General features: G+C 37.5%; 2 protein-coding genes across 2 annotated transcripts in view; one reads left to right on the forward strand and one right to left on the reverse strand.

Annotated features, from left to right (window-relative positions):
• Positions 1-15,496, forward strand: part of cenpp (centromere protein P) — a 114,448-nt gene that overhangs the window by 54,011 nt on the left and 44,941 nt on the right.
• Positions 1,593-14,611, reverse strand: aspn (asporin (LRR class 1)). The gene is made up of 8 exons (XM_030730424.1): positions 14,181-14,611; positions 10,820-11,094; positions 9,057-9,169; positions 6,971-7,184; positions 5,564-5,674; positions 5,234-5,327; positions 4,752-4,890; positions 1,593-2,992 (listed from the first exon to the last, which is right to left on the reverse strand). The coding sequence occupies exons 2-8, from the start codon at positions 11,052-11,054 to the stop codon at positions 2,795-2,797; spliced, it is 1,104 nt and encodes a 367-aa protein (XP_030586284.1). The 5' UTR covers positions 11,055-11,094; positions 14,181-14,611; the 3' UTR covers positions 1,593-2,794.

A 15,496-nucleotide genomic window follows, 5' to 3' on the forward strand; every position in this document is an offset into this window, starting at 1 on the left:
TGTCACTTTGTTAGGTCCATTATCAGGCACATCTAATGAAATTGGATAACGCTATAAATTCTTGTCTTTCTTTTTTTCTTGTTGATTATGTCAAAACGGGAGATAAAACCACTTTGATTGCATTTACTTTACTGATCCCTCCCTCTTGCATCTTTGTGGAGTGGAAAAAATCTTAAGAGCCCTTCCTTTTTATATCTGATGCAACCCAATATAGGAGAATACAGTGTCCCATAGTCCTGGATTAGGCCTGCCACACCCTTTTATGGCTCCATTTTAACTGATGAATCCAGCCCTTCCCGCAGTTATGGGTGAATGTGAGTAAAATGATGCACAGGACGTCTACAATTTCCATCTCAGTAATGGTACGGCTAAACAAACTTTGTCTTTGGCATGAATAGTTACTGTGTTGTACAGTGTTGATAAAATGCTGTACTAAGCATTTTCAAATGGACAATGGAAAAGTGCTTTTGTAAGTTAAATGTTGCATAAAGGGAACGATTTGAAGATTTACAAGACCTGTCATCCTTTCAGTATTTCCCAAGTAAATCTGGTCCTTTAGAGGCATTTTTTTCTTTTTTTTAAGAAGTAGTGACAGACTTGGCTGTAGTGGCAGAGTACATAAAGAACAAAGCAAACTTTTGTCAAATTAAAAGCTGCACCAGTTCCTTCTGGATTTAGTTTCCAGACCTCCACTGACACAGAGAGAAATGCCTCTAACTTTCTATTGTGCAGTGACATCTTCTGGAGAATAACTGTTGCTGCTCTTTATCAGTTAAACTGGTCCCAGTAGCAACATTAAGCTGGAAGATGCATTTTCTTTGTCTGAACTGATCACTTTTGTTTAAAGACACTGGCCTGACATAATATTTTATATTCCTCCACGTCCTACAGGATGTTGAAAGGGATTATCAAAAAGTTTAGTTTAGAATTTGCCTAAAAACAAAGTCCTTTTAAAAGTGAGTCTCACCATTTGACAGCCACCCTGAGAGGCCACTGCGCATTTATTTGGGCGTTTGTTTGTTTTTAAGTATTATCTACATTTCGCTTAGTTTTAATGAATGTACAATATGCAAGCTGCAAAAAAAAGAACATCTAAAATGTTTATTAAGTTTGCCCCAATATAAGTCTTTAAAAAGGTTATACCTCTACCACCCTTGCTGTTGTGGCATTCTCGAATAGATTTCAGGACTCTTTGAGTGCCATGTCTCCATTATTCTATATCTGCTAAAATAATCTAATAAGAATGACTGGGCAATTTTGCTATTTTCTTATACTTTGTAGATTAAATGACATTCATATTGATGGATCAAAAAGGTTAATTGAAGACTAAAATTCACCCAAATTAACAATCTCAAACTTTCCTTGCCTGCTTGGTTTCATTTTTGATTGTGTGTAGTCTCATTGAGATTAAAACATAAATAAGAACACAATTAGCAGGTGGACAAAGAAGGATTAAAGATAGTTGCAACAATCATTCAAGCATCAGTTAATAAAGGACTCAAAGAATGATGAATTTACCTTTTTTTTGTTTTTTTGTTTGTTTTTGTTTTTTGTGTTGTTTCTTTTAAATAAAAAGTCAAGACATACATGTGGACGTGTTCCAGTTTTATTTAGCGACATCCTCAATAAATATAGCACCATTTCAGATCAGAGACCATTGGAGAAAACAGCAACATGTTTGATCATGAGATGCTCTCAGATATTCCAGGTTAGGAATTATTCTATCTGCTTATTCTTTTACTATTAACTGTACTTCACATGGATGCTATAGTTCTCTTAAACAGGGGGACTTCAGGGTAAATTTATACATTAGTTACAGATAATCAGTATATCCCCAGTCCTGCAGAGGACGTATTTGCATCAAGAACGATGTATAATCCAGTCTGACATTAGGATTTCAGCTTCTAAATAAAAACATAACAAACATGCATTGAGATAATGTAAAATATCCACAGACATGGGGCTTCAAAGTGACTTATTGCACTTCATAATGCCAGCACCACTGACCGTACAGACTTCTGCTGGAAGGAAAATATATTTCAGTTTAGGTGCAGCTTTTCAGCTCCTGTTAGTGGCCTTTAGTGACTCTTCTACGATAATTATGTCTAATTAAAAAAAAAAAAAAAACATAATATGTAAAGAAAATTTTTTAAAAATCAAGTTTTTTTTTTGTTTGTTTTTATAAGTATTACAAAGACTGAAACACTATTTTCTACTCATCTACATCTCATTAAACATTACTTATTATTTTAAAACTTGAAAGAAAGGGTTTGTTTAAACAATACATCACCATGTAATACCACTCATGTCATCGGGTGATTTTTTTTTTTTTTTTTTTTTTTTTTTTTTGCTCAAAAAGTGAGCAGAGGGAGGCGCTATATTCCTAGGAAAGTTTACAAAGTAGAAATTATGGGGCAAAAGCTTAGCATCCCCTTATGCACCTTACAAAGGTGAGCAGGGCTCTTGTTTTGTTTTTATTAATTTTATTGTAATGGTCTTCATTCTCTTACACCCAGCTCCTGCATGATGTCTGTAACTGCTGAAAACATTTCCTAGTGTGATAGCTTATAATTTCATCTTCATTTTCAACGAGTGTAAATAGTACCAGCATTCATCGTGTGCTACAGGTTCAAATATACATCAATGAAAATTTATCTTTTTTATTATTATTATTATTATTTTTTAAACGGTTAATGCTTTAGGAGGACCGTTTTCATCTGTTTTTAACCCATTAGAATTATTTCCAGCTATGTCCTTATATTTTCTTTTCTGGAGGCAGGTCTTTCTCCCCCTACTACTTTCTGAAGTTTCCAAGCTGAACACCCCTCCGTCCGGTCACACAGCGAAAGGTAGCCGGCTGTATGGCCCAGTATTTAACAGGGTTGGCAAACAGACTGATGCCTGTGTACAGGTTCTTCTTGGCGTCGGTCCTGAGGGGACAGAAGTCGTTGACTCCCACGCTGCTGATTTTGTTGCCGTGGAGGAAAATTACCTGAACAGATGGACAGAATTTTTGTTTCAGTTATTTTTCAGCCTTATAAAAGCAAACTATGCATGATCAAGAGTTATGCACTAATGCTACTTTATTGCTATACTGGAAACTCATAAACACAACCTTTCAGTTAGGAAGGAGGAATGGGGTGTGTGCTAGGCATTATTTAAAGACTCCAGGTTGCTGAGTTAAAGGAATCTCATCTTGTCTGGAAGTCTGAAATATATTCCATTACGTTTATTTTTCCTTTTCATTTCCATTGTGACAGAATCATTCTATAAGTACCACATGAGGACCGTGAGACTTGATTTAACATCTACTCCTCTATTCCTATGTTGCAGTAGTGGTGGAAGCTCTCTTGCTTGTTGTTGACCCCACCCAGCAGCTGTGAGTATGTAAGTGGAAAAACGTCAGGTGCGCTGTAAGGATGACGCCAGGATTATACTTGCTTGTGGATATCCACACAGACAGCTGCACACAGATCAGTAGTTGTTCTTGTTATACTTTTGGAGTCTCCTTGGAGTACACCATGAGGACACATCCATAGTTGATGCGTAAGTGTTGTGCCACACCAATTTGGAGGGCACACAAGCATAGAGTCTCACGTCCAAGTACTTCAAGAAGCAAATATCACAAATCAGTAGACTTCTCCAAGCACTGATTTGGGCAGTTATTTTAAAGGATTATATTCATGGCTACATTGAGTTTTATTTCAAAGGTCAGCAGGACATAAAAACGACGTGCACAAAATCACCAGTCAAAACTGATTTAAAATCATTTTCATGAATGTTTAAATTTTGTTTAAAAAATTCCATCAAAATTTCCACCTGGATGTATTTATTTCTTGTACTGCATTGACTCTTGTGTTTCTTTTCAAGTTCACCCTCTAATGATGAAATTCATATCACATGGACCCAAGTGGAATGTGCATACTCAGGAACACAGAAATTATTGTCTGCACTGACGTCCACAAGCAAGAATAATCCCACCTAAAAATAAAGAGGAAGCCCTCAGTCACACAGGCCTAGAGACCAGTTAGCACCCCCAGGCAACCACTGGGAGCTAGGGAAAAATGTAACATCCTGACCCCTGGTGAGGGGTTGCTGGAGGTTGCTAGCTGTAACCAGGTAAAATTGTCTGCAAAAACGTGTATGCCGCTGCACCAAAAAACCTCCTTGCTTTGCGAGATCGCCATGGTCACCCATAGTTTGCATGGAAGACTCCAACTTATTCGCCAACTACTCACTGAGCAGTAGTGAAACTGTGAAAAGTGCAGCAAAAACCAGAAACTGAGAAGTTCACCTTAAAGTAAATGCGGCGTCTTTTGAAACATGTTGGTTTCTGTGGTAAGGCACCACTTTTACTTTGAAGGCGAATGCCCTCATTTGCTTTGCAGTTTTCACAGGCTTTTCACTCAGCGAGTAGTTTCCAAGTGTTTGCAGACTAGTTTACCACAACAATCTGCTATTGACCAACATAATCACAAGGTGGTTTTTGGTGCAGTTTCCTCTTTGCAACCAGTAACCACTTGCTGACTGGTTGTTGCCAAGGGGTATCCAGTGGACCCCTGGGCTTTTGTGACTGAGGCCTAAAACATCTGCAGTAATAGTTTAAAAAAAAAAAAAAAAAGCTGACTTGCAGATAAAGTTTGCACAGATTTGAGTTGTGCTACTAATTTCAATTTATGTAAATTATGCAATATGCACTTTGCGTAGCTATAGATCAAAATGCCAACTTTGTTACTGTGTCCATATCTCACCTGGAGGTAGCGCAGGGAGCTGAGGCCAGGCGGGACCTTTCTCAGACGGTTGTTGTCCATGTAGACCTCACGGATTTTTGGGATGTTGGCAAGGCTGCCATTTTCAACATACTTGATCTGGTTAAAAGCTAGTCCTAGCCTGTAAAATAAGAAGTGTTTTAAATACAGATATTAAATATATTTTAACAACTTTAATCAGTATAGACCTGTGGTTCTGAACTTGAGGTGCCCTCTATGTGCAAGGTTGCAGGAGGGAGTTAAAAAAAGTCAGTAGGAAATCATTCATATCATGTCATGTAGTAAAATTGTTATATTGGCTTGCTTTAACATGAAAATAGTCACCAGTGTTTACAAATTAGTTATTCCCATAGGCTGAAGAAAAGTCGAGTTAATCTAACCAACATCTTGAACAAAAATCTGCCATATTGAAGGGAGTCTTTGGAAAATATCAGCTTTTAGGATAAAATGTTGGTGGTTTTCACCTCTGTAAGTTTTTATATCTGATGAAGTCTTCTATTTCCACCTTAGAGATCTTGTTGTAGTCCAGGCTCATGTCTGTAATGGAGGATGGGAAATCTAGGAGAGACAACACACTGATTATAAATAATATAAGTAGTACATTATGCTGCTTTATTTCTTTATTTGTTTTCTGTCAAGTGAAAACATCATATTAATTGAATTTAGCAGTTTTAAGCCTAAATTTGGTGTGCAGTTCAATCCCAGTATGGTAAAACTGTCAGAGCATGAACAGAAGGTGAAGTGTACTATTCATTTGTTTAAAACAGTAAAATGTAAGATGAGTAATATCCTACCTTTTGGTATGGTGGTTAGTCTGGCTTCTGCTATACCGATATACAGAGTCGACAGGCCATTAAAAGCTCCTGGCTCGATTCCACTGTTGGCCAGAGGATTGGCCCCCAGCTCTATTTGAATTAGCACAAAACATCTGGTTTTATTATTAATGATCCATTATTTTGACAGAGAACCTGCATCAAGTGAATTGCAACAGATGTACTGTAATGACATTCTCATCTGTTGCTCTTGGAGATCTGCACAGCTTTGTTTACATTATCGATAAATATAATCAATCAATAAGCCTGAGCAGCTTGCAAAGCCTTGACAGTAGTCATCCAAATGATCTGTTGATAACGAAATCTTGGCTTGGTCAACATAAGGTCTTAAGGTGAGTGTGTTATTGAACATATCACTCTGTCACTGCTGTAATGACACAAGTCTCTGTTCAAATGAACTGTTATGCCTGTTTTCCACTGGTCTATTGAATGTGATTTATTCTGGACCTTTAATGCTTTTCCTCGTTCTCATACATACACACAATGTTACAATGGTGAATGCTTTTATTAAACATGGTCAAAGTTTCAAATAATGAGCTCAATTGTATGTACAAGTACTCCCTGTGAGCCAAAAGCTCAGGCCTAAAGCTTTTGCTTTAAACACTCAGTTTTAGCCTCTTTTTTTCTTTCTTTCTTTATAATATCCACAGTATGGTCATCTCAGGCACACAGCTCTGCCTAAAAATAAAACATTTCCACTTATTTCAATTCCATCATATCTATGTGGACATCTTCACATTAAATTAGAACCTGCATGGTCAGTAGAATCTCTTCACAAACCCTTGCAGACACAATCAGATAAAATTTCTATCACACAAACACTAGCAGTTATGTAGAAGCAGAAAGAGCAGGGCTCTGATGGGGCAAAGTATTAGTTATCATCTCATCATGGAACCTTTTAGGTACTCCTTTAGTTGCCTAAATTCAAGGCCAGGGTTTACATCTTGTGGCCTATAGCCAGTGTGATTTCCTTTAACCATCTATTCCTAGGCTTAGACAAGTACGCTAGTCCTTAACCAACCACAGAGATAGCAGATAATAAAATACTGTATGGGGGATAAAAAAAACAAGGTTATATGAGTCATTTTTGAGGGCAGTGACCAACCAACCTGTTTTATTTTGTGGGATTAAGAGTTTGTTGGATATCTGTGTAAGTCTACAGATCACCATTCAAACCAGATCTGCAGTGTAGCAGTTCCTACATTCTGTTTGATTATTTCACTGTTAAAGTAATGTTATTATCTCCTGATGATACCTCCTCTAGATGAATAAATACCTTCAGACTGTTCATCGATGAAGAACCTTACACCACTGACCTCAGAAAACAGCTATGCTAATCAGATGGAGGAAAATAAAACTGGGTCTTACCCAACACGTGAAGTTTCCTCAAGCCCTTAAATGCGTCCTTCTGGATTTTGTTGATCTGGTTTTCATGAAAGCGGAGCTCAATGACATTGGGAGGCAGATTTGCAGGGATCTCAGTGAGCAGGTTGTAGGACAGATACAGCAGTCTGAGATGGTCCATGTTTCTGAAGGCCTTTGGGTGAATCTTAGAGATCTTGTTGTTGATCAGAAACAGCCCCTATTTTGGGGGGGGAAAAAAAGGAATTTTAATAGTGCTTTATAGACCCAAATTCAGTTTTGCTTCATTTCCTGCACTAAGTTTAAGAGTGGAAAGTTTTAAACAGCAAATTCTTTTTTCATCAGATATTTCCAAGAACAAGAATGAACTTTTCTGGCGAACGTTAAACCTGTGTTCAGCAAACGGTTTTCAACAAAGAATGGCAAATGCTTATGACAGAAGACATTCATGTTTTGCTGAAGTTATATGGTGTTTTCTTTTTGTTCTCTACTAGAATAATGAGATTGAATCATAGTGAAGATTTTATTCCCTATTGAGGTTCTGGTGAGCTTCACTATTCAAGTGCTCTGACAAACCACAATAATTGCATGAGGTTGTGGTTTTGTTCTGTGTTTTTAGGCCTTGATGTGGTTTATTCCCAGCTGAGAAAACATCGTGTACAGATCAAAGATAAAGCTGCTCTTCAGCTGAGAGTTTTATTTTAAAAAAAGGAGCTTTTCCCATGAAGGCTGCTCTTAGACTGATATCAGTGCATTGTTTCTAATCTCATAACTTTAAGAGCTACAAGATGGTATGGTGAATCAACTATATCCTGGGGAAGAATGTAATTCATTTATAACTTCACCAGCAGATCTTTTCTTGTTACCTTAGAACTAAATGTTGCTGGGTTTTTTTGTTCTTGCCTTTGATACGTTTAAGGCTCTAGGAAAAAAGGAAACAAACTCAGGCAGTATTATCTCAAAAGGTCTCAGCAGCTCGATATTGTATTGTGTTCATAACAGTCAGCTTCCCCTTCTTACTCCAGAACACGTTGACCGATGAGTATTGTACAAAAGGGTTTAAACTGCAAATTATTAACATTCATGGGTTATTGTTCTAATTGTTTTATTTAATGTGTCATTAGGTCTAAATTTACATAGTGTTAAGTATACCATTAACAATTACTGAGTCATTTGGAAGAAAATTAATGGTTGCCAGATTTTGTATCGTACTCACTTAAGTGAGTTTGATATCTCATTTAGTGCCTCTTAGGGCTGTGCAATCAATCCAGTTATATTTTCAGTTACAATTTTGGCTCAGAAAATAAACAAAACAAAGCTGACAGGGTCAAACATCTGTTGTGCTACATCCTGTCTTGCAGTTGAACCCAGGGCAACCTTTTTATTTAAATGTTGCACTTTAACCCCTTCATTAAAAGCCCAAACTCTTTGAAGGTGAACATTCTGTTTCTGGCTTGTGTCGCACTTTTTAAGTTTTGCTACCACTCTGCAAGTAGTTGGCAAGCCTTTGCAGACAATTTGGCGTCTTCCATGCAAACAGGTGACCTCAGTATTCTGCTAACGACCAAAGCAATCACAATGTGGTTTTTGGTGCAGCACCTTCTAGGTGACCGATTTCAACAAGTGACAGCCAGCAACCAGAAACCAACCAGTCAAGCAACAGACATCATTACCTACTGACCCATGGTTGTCAGGGTGGTCACCAACAGGTCTCTTTGTGGCTGAGGCTTTAAACCATAAACATTTGAAGAAAAAAAGATGTTAACACTGCTTTGTTTAAAGCATAACTGTAGTGTATTTTTAATGTTTAGCAGAAAGATGGGTATGTCTGGTTATCAAGTATTATTATAATGATACAGTGCATTGCCATACATGTGCAGTACATCTGCATTGCTTAAAATTAGATTATTTTGCAGTCCTTCTGCATAACGTATGCAGGAGATGTGCCTGAAACTTATTTGCTCAAGGTGGATTGATGTCATTCATTTTCTTTAACTAACTTCATATGCTTCATATGGTGGATGTTAACAGTAAGTGGTTGTGGTGGTCATTACCATGTGCAGGGTAAACCAGTTCTGAATGGTTCTCTTACATAAAGCTTGTAGAGGCCTTTAAAGTCATCCTCCTTGATTTCAGTGATATCATTGTTTTGGAGGTCAATCATCACTGTGTCTTCGGGAATCTTCTCAGGAACAGATATCAGACCTGTTAGTAGAAACATAAATACCCATTTAAAGGAAAGCATTAGATCAAAAATGATGGAAATCAGCTTCATATTTAAACAGATACAGAGGTGAAGAAGTGAATGTTTGTCTGACCATCCTGGGTCTCAAATAATAAAATATCAGTGCTTCACACAGAATAATATTAAACTTATATAATACAGTATGAAAGAACAAAGCCACAAGACACTGCTGTGTGTCAGTAATTCAATTAAAGTTTGATTAAAATAATTTAAGATATTAGAGCGATATAACTGTAGCAGTGGACCCTCTAGCTTTTTTATAGTCTAATGGTCTGATGAAGACAAAAGTACAAGCAGGCCCTGCTTTGCTGCAAATGCAGTTGTCTTTCTCACATAGACACAGGAAAACTGCAGAAACTGGGCAGTGAAAATTAAGGCTGCTCGTGTGATGCTTTGCAGTTTTATCTTGGAAATTGAACAAAAAAAATCAGTGACCTTATGTGATTACATGCTTTTCCCCTTAGATGGATTTCACACTAAAGAAAACACATAAGAGAAAACTACTGTGGCAGTTAGTGGTAAAAAGTACATAATTCTAGAAAGTAGTCCACCATGGTACCAGACACTGTATGGGAATGTTAGCCATTTTCTGACCTGGTTTTTCTATCCTAGTAATGACCCTTATCTCAGTAGGATCAGACAGCAGAGAAAATTCACAAATGTGCAGAATCTTTTCACCAATTGTTCCCAGTGATGCGGTCACGTCTGCCTCTCATCAATACCACACTATACAGAGATCGTGGAGTTTAATGTAGTTTAGTTCAAAGTTAATTTTAATAGAATTTTGGCCACAAAACCAAGTAGACAATTAGATTTTTGAAATGCTGGAAGTAAAGGCCGTATTCTGCATAATTGTGGTAAGTTGTGTGTGAAAACTGTTTAGCTGCATTGCTCCAATAATGGATAAAGCTCACATTTTCTTTATTCATGATGCCAAATTTTATCAGTGTCTTAACGTTTATGTTTTTGATCCATGACAACAGATAAGTCTAATTTTTGATTGTTAGTCTTAAACACTGCTTTCAAAGGGATTATAAGGAATAAATTCCTGTACTCAGTATTTGTCTTCTTTTCATTCCTCCTGTAAACCCAAACCACCAATGAACAAAGTGCTTTCTGATATATACTTCGACAGTTTGTGCTCATGGTTATGCTAGTCTTGCATGCACCACCCGACTGCTGGAAATCAACAGGGTTTAGATGAGCCTGTCTTACAGGGGGTCATTAGGATTTTTTTTTTTTCCTTTAGTAATTGTTGCTCAAGTGAATTTTGGATTTTGGAGACTATTTTCAGTGGCTGATAAATTCTAAAGATACCTTGCAGGGTAGAGGTTGCTGAGCTCCTTTTAGAAACATATTTACAAAACAAATATTTATAAACCATTTTGAGCCATTAACAAATACAGCAACTACTACGGGATTAATATTGTAACTATTATATTTAGGGATGAGTGCCAGAAATAGAGGATTAACTGAGGGCCAGACTAGATTATCACTAGCCTTACCTGTCATCTTATATGGTAAACTTAAAATAGTGTTTTGAATGTAGCTGAATGTGTCTCAGCTCACTGTGTGCTTACAGTAACATAATCTAATGAGCGTATTCTAACCCTGGTCAGAGCACTGCACCACTCTGGGTGAGCAGTGGCAATTAGCTGGACAGTCTTCATCGTCGTAGTCATCATTGTCATCATTGTCATCATCATCGTTGTCATCATCATCATCGTCGTCATCTGCATCTGCCATCATGATGTCATAGTTTTTCATGTAGTCCATAACGTTGATTGGTTCGTAGGGTTTGGCATTGCCTAGCGCCAGCAGGCAAAGCAGGAGGAAGATCCTCATGGTTTTATTGTAACAGTGGTTAAACAGCAGCCAGGGAGAGCTGTAGGAAAGACAGGATAGGTTAACTTTAAAACCAACAGTCAGAATTACATTCTGATGTTTTGACTCAAGTTGTAGCTGTATGTACCTTGTTTTTGGGGTCATGGTTCAGGAAACATTCAAAAGACTCAATACTGTTAAAAATGCCCAAAACAGCAAAACTAATAACACACTGTACTCAGCCTGTTCTCACTCAGAACCTATTGAATGCTGACTCTTGATGAGAACCCATTTGCGGTAAATGACCTTAGAGCCATTTCTGTCTTGGTGCCTTTTGAGAAGTAACCCAACAGATTTGAGAACTGCAAGTGGAAGTCAGCATTTTCCATGGGAAGAAAATCACAGCAGACTGTGAGCCTGATCTATCATTCACTGGTAGTCCCTCCCATAGCCATCCAACTCTGGGCCCAAAAGTTTTACTGTATTTTTCAGTGGAATTGCATGTAAATTATTCTAGATTGGGTACCAAGTTTGGCAGTGTATTGTGAAAATGGGGATAACTACTCTGGGTAGCACTTAAGCATTTTTCAACTTGTAGAGCAGTCCAATCGGAGTTCAATGGGAGTTTGTAAGTGTCTTCAATAAGGCGATGTCAGACAAGCTTATTACAGATAGGATTTACCTTTTAAATTTGTGTTTGATATATAAGAGGGTATATTTTAAGCCATGCTATGACACCCCCCCCCCCCCCCCCCAAAAAAAAAAACACCGAGCCAAGTAGTTGTAATCTTTATACATAGCCTAATAGTGACTGAAAAAATTGATGAAAATAAACATTATCTCAACTCTCTAATTCTTTCAGAATTAGAAAAAAGTGGACTCAGCAAACTTTTGTTGTGCCATTTTCCACCCCACCTGCCCCCACCTGATGAGTGTTCTCATCATGCCCGTTCAAAGCAACTCGCAGTGACTTTTAGAAGGAGTTCTTGATGAACATCTGCCATGTTTAAGCAGTGCCCAGTGTGGGGCTTGAACTTGATTGCATCACAAGAAAACTTCATGAGAATTACCACAAAAGGAAACAACACATCAATAGGTTTGTGACACAGTATAAAGCTTATTTTGGGCAATACATCATCTTTTTGAAATGTTTTTGTGCAATCATAAAAAGACAGAAGTGTTCAACATATCCCATGTTTTACTCTTAAAACTAATGTGTTGAATACAGTTCTAGCGAACTGTCGGTTGGCTATGCAAGAGTTACACCTCACAGTTATGGGATATAGTATTTAGTTGGCCTAGAACTAGTCTGTGGGGTCCGATCTTTATTTCTTTTTTAATGTAGTGATACATCAGTCTTTTACTTATTAGAAACTTCTACAGCTAGTCCCTTGGTTAGCCACCATTAGGTTACTGATTATTCTGGCAGTTGTGCTGATTCTTTTTGCTTGTAGTTGTAGCCACCCAATCAGAATTTTATAGCAACCACCACTCTAGATTGTTGGAGGTATTGCAGTTATATAGAACTACTGCTGATTTCACTGATTCAGCAGTTTTTAGTGCTTGAGTTCACATTCATTTTTACAGCTTGATTTAAGAATATTGCTAAAACAGTACATGTTGAAAGTGCATGTAGACTTCCTGGAGGGATCATTTTCAGTAAGTGCTACCCTTTTTTTCTAGCTTCTTTCCATGAAGCTCTGAAAACCTCCTCTGGAAAGGAGTTCTTGCAAGCCAACATAAATGTTTCTCCAGCTCTCACCTATTCACCATCTGTGGTCATTCACAACATGATTTATATATCCTCTTCAATTACATATTCACATAACCAGCAGAGAGAGGCTGACATTGTCTGGTTGCGTGCTTCTGCTAATCTTGATGGATTCTGAGCCGTGCAGTTGAACGTGCAGTCCACCCACAAATATGTGGTGGTGGTCGAGCATCCTGCTTTGACAGCAAATACTGCACAGCAGTCCCTCTTCCTCTGCTCCCAGTCTGTCTTTGTGTTCCACATGTGAACATTTACCACAAAAAAAAACAAAACCACTATAAATACATCAAATATTTCATCTGAGCTTTGCAGTTTGGCAGTAAGTTGTAAATAATTCTTATCTGTTGTTGTTTTCTTTTTACTTAATCAAACAAGCTTTGAAACCCTGGAAGTTTCACTTTACTCCAGTCTGACTGGCGCAGACAAATTTCACTTCTAAAGAGGATTGCATTTCATAAGTATCCAAACCAGATGTCCTCTATTAGGACTCATATAATCTGACTACCACTTACAGTGAGTGATTATCTTTAATATCACTTGATCTCAGTTATTCTTTTGCTTGTCTAGTCATGAAAAGGTCAGAAAATGCTCATCAGTTTCCATTTCTGAACATCCTTCAGATGTCTTGTTTGATCATCTCTCTACGAGCCTAAACATTCACTTTACAATTATTTATATGCATTTTTTTTTTTTTTTTTTTAAATCCTCATTGCTGGTGATGCTGAAACCAAGACGTGCTGGGCATGCTGATGATTGTCATTTTTAGAAATAATAAGTAGGGAATAGACAAGTTCACAATCAGCTGTGAAATGATAATCAGGCTTGTGACTAAATGACTTTTCTCATTTAACGTGGAGATGTTTTTAGTACTGATATCAGTCTTAGATCTGTCTTCTATATATTTGGCATATTAATTTCTATACGGACTAATTTTAAATAAACTACAGTTCCCTTGCATGTGTGCATTTGTTATTTGTAATGATCATACTTTGTATTTTTGTCAAATGAGATCATTAAGACCCCAATTAATGCTTACAATATTACCCCCCCCCCCCAAAAAAAAATTACATGATGTTTCACCATGAGCTATATAAACTTAACTTCACTGTAAAATGATCTAAAAATAATCTCACTGCATGCAAGTAAGTATTTACCAGTATCAGGATGTCCTGCCATAGACATCAGCTGTTTAAATTGAAATTGTCTGACTACAGTTTGCAGCCTAGTAATTTGCTCCAGCAGAACACCTCTACTAGATTTAAAGGTACAACAGAAGTCTTGTAAACTAACTTGAACACCTTAGCTTGCTGCATTACAAATTTAAATAAATTAGTATTTTTGTGATAAAAAATAAATAAATCGAGGGTGTGTCCTACCTCAGCTGTCAGGTGTGCTTATGTCCTGGTTTAAACCCCACACAGTGAGCAGAGCAGCAGCAGGATCCAGCTGGAAGGCTGAGAGTTGGATCCTCAGTCAATACATTCCCAGTGAATGGAGAACAGCATCACCCTCTCTCTCCGGGAAAAAAAGGAAAAAAAAAAGTGGTCCTCACAACACCCCCACCAACGGAAAATTTCCACTGTAAGGGTGCGAGGTTCGGTTTTAGTAAAGAGCTCTTGACTCTCTGAGTGATCACACCATCTGTAGGTCTGCGGGACTAAGTTTGAAAAGGCATTGTTAAGACTTTAGTCATGTGTTTTTCATCAGGAGCTTTGAAGTAATGCCAGGATAGTTAGCTTTAGACTCCTGTATGCTCAAGTCTTTATATATAGAACATACTGGCAGGGCTGTCACCTCCCCTCCCTTCACAGCCACATTAACTGTTTTACATCAGTGTGAATGGGTTCTTCTCTGAGGCCTGTTGGCGCTGGGTTAATGAAGGATAGTGGAACCGTACAGCTGCTGTAGATGTTTGGTTTGTCTCATTGAAACATTAACAGGGTGGAGTTGAGCCTTCCCACTCAGGGATTTTAGTGTGATGAAAAATGACTGGCCTGCAGTTCATTTAGATCAACATCAGAGATGATCACTGATCAGAGAGCGCCAGAGTTAAGTATGAAACAACACTTCCTGAAATCAGTCCTCATTGTTAATGTGGTTAGACTTTGCAAGACTTACCTACATTATCAATGAGGCTGCAGTAGTAGCGGGCACAGTAGACCTATATTAATAAACTGATTAATCAATAAGATATAAATAATAATTTTGATGGCTAATTAGAGGTTAAAGTAATATATAAAAAAATTCAGATGTGCCTCTTCCAATTTCATTTAAAACATTAACTTGTGCTCTGGGAACTACTAGGAAGATTTTTTTCATGAAAAAAAATGTTTATTACTCAGTTATTATATTTTATGCAGAAAAATAAAGTTATAGGAGAGATTTGCTGGCATTTGATCTGTAGAGATCTGCAAAAAATAACTGCTGTGCTTTGCATTTCTGCAAAGCTGCTGTCATGTCTGAATAAAGGTGGAAGGAACAGTTACGTAATAAACTCTACAGTACCTCTAGACCTTTTCTGTCTTGTTTCCAGAACCTAATTTTTAGAAAAAACTGAAATGGAAACAACTTCCATTAAATCAACCCACAGGCAGATGTTTAAAATGCTAAATGACTTGTTAAGTCGGATTATTCTTTGGCAATGAAGTGATACACTCTTAAGGTGGTTATAACATACCATTAGAGTCAGTCA

Source organism: Archocentrus centrarchus, chromosome 5 (assembly GCF_007364275.1).
Source record: "Archocentrus centrarchus isolate MPI-CPG fArcCen1 chromosome 5, fArcCen1, whole genome shotgun sequence".
In the NCBI taxonomy this organism is placed as follows: domain Eukaryota; kingdom Metazoa; phylum Chordata; class Actinopteri; order Cichliformes; family Cichlidae; genus Archocentrus; species Archocentrus centrarchus.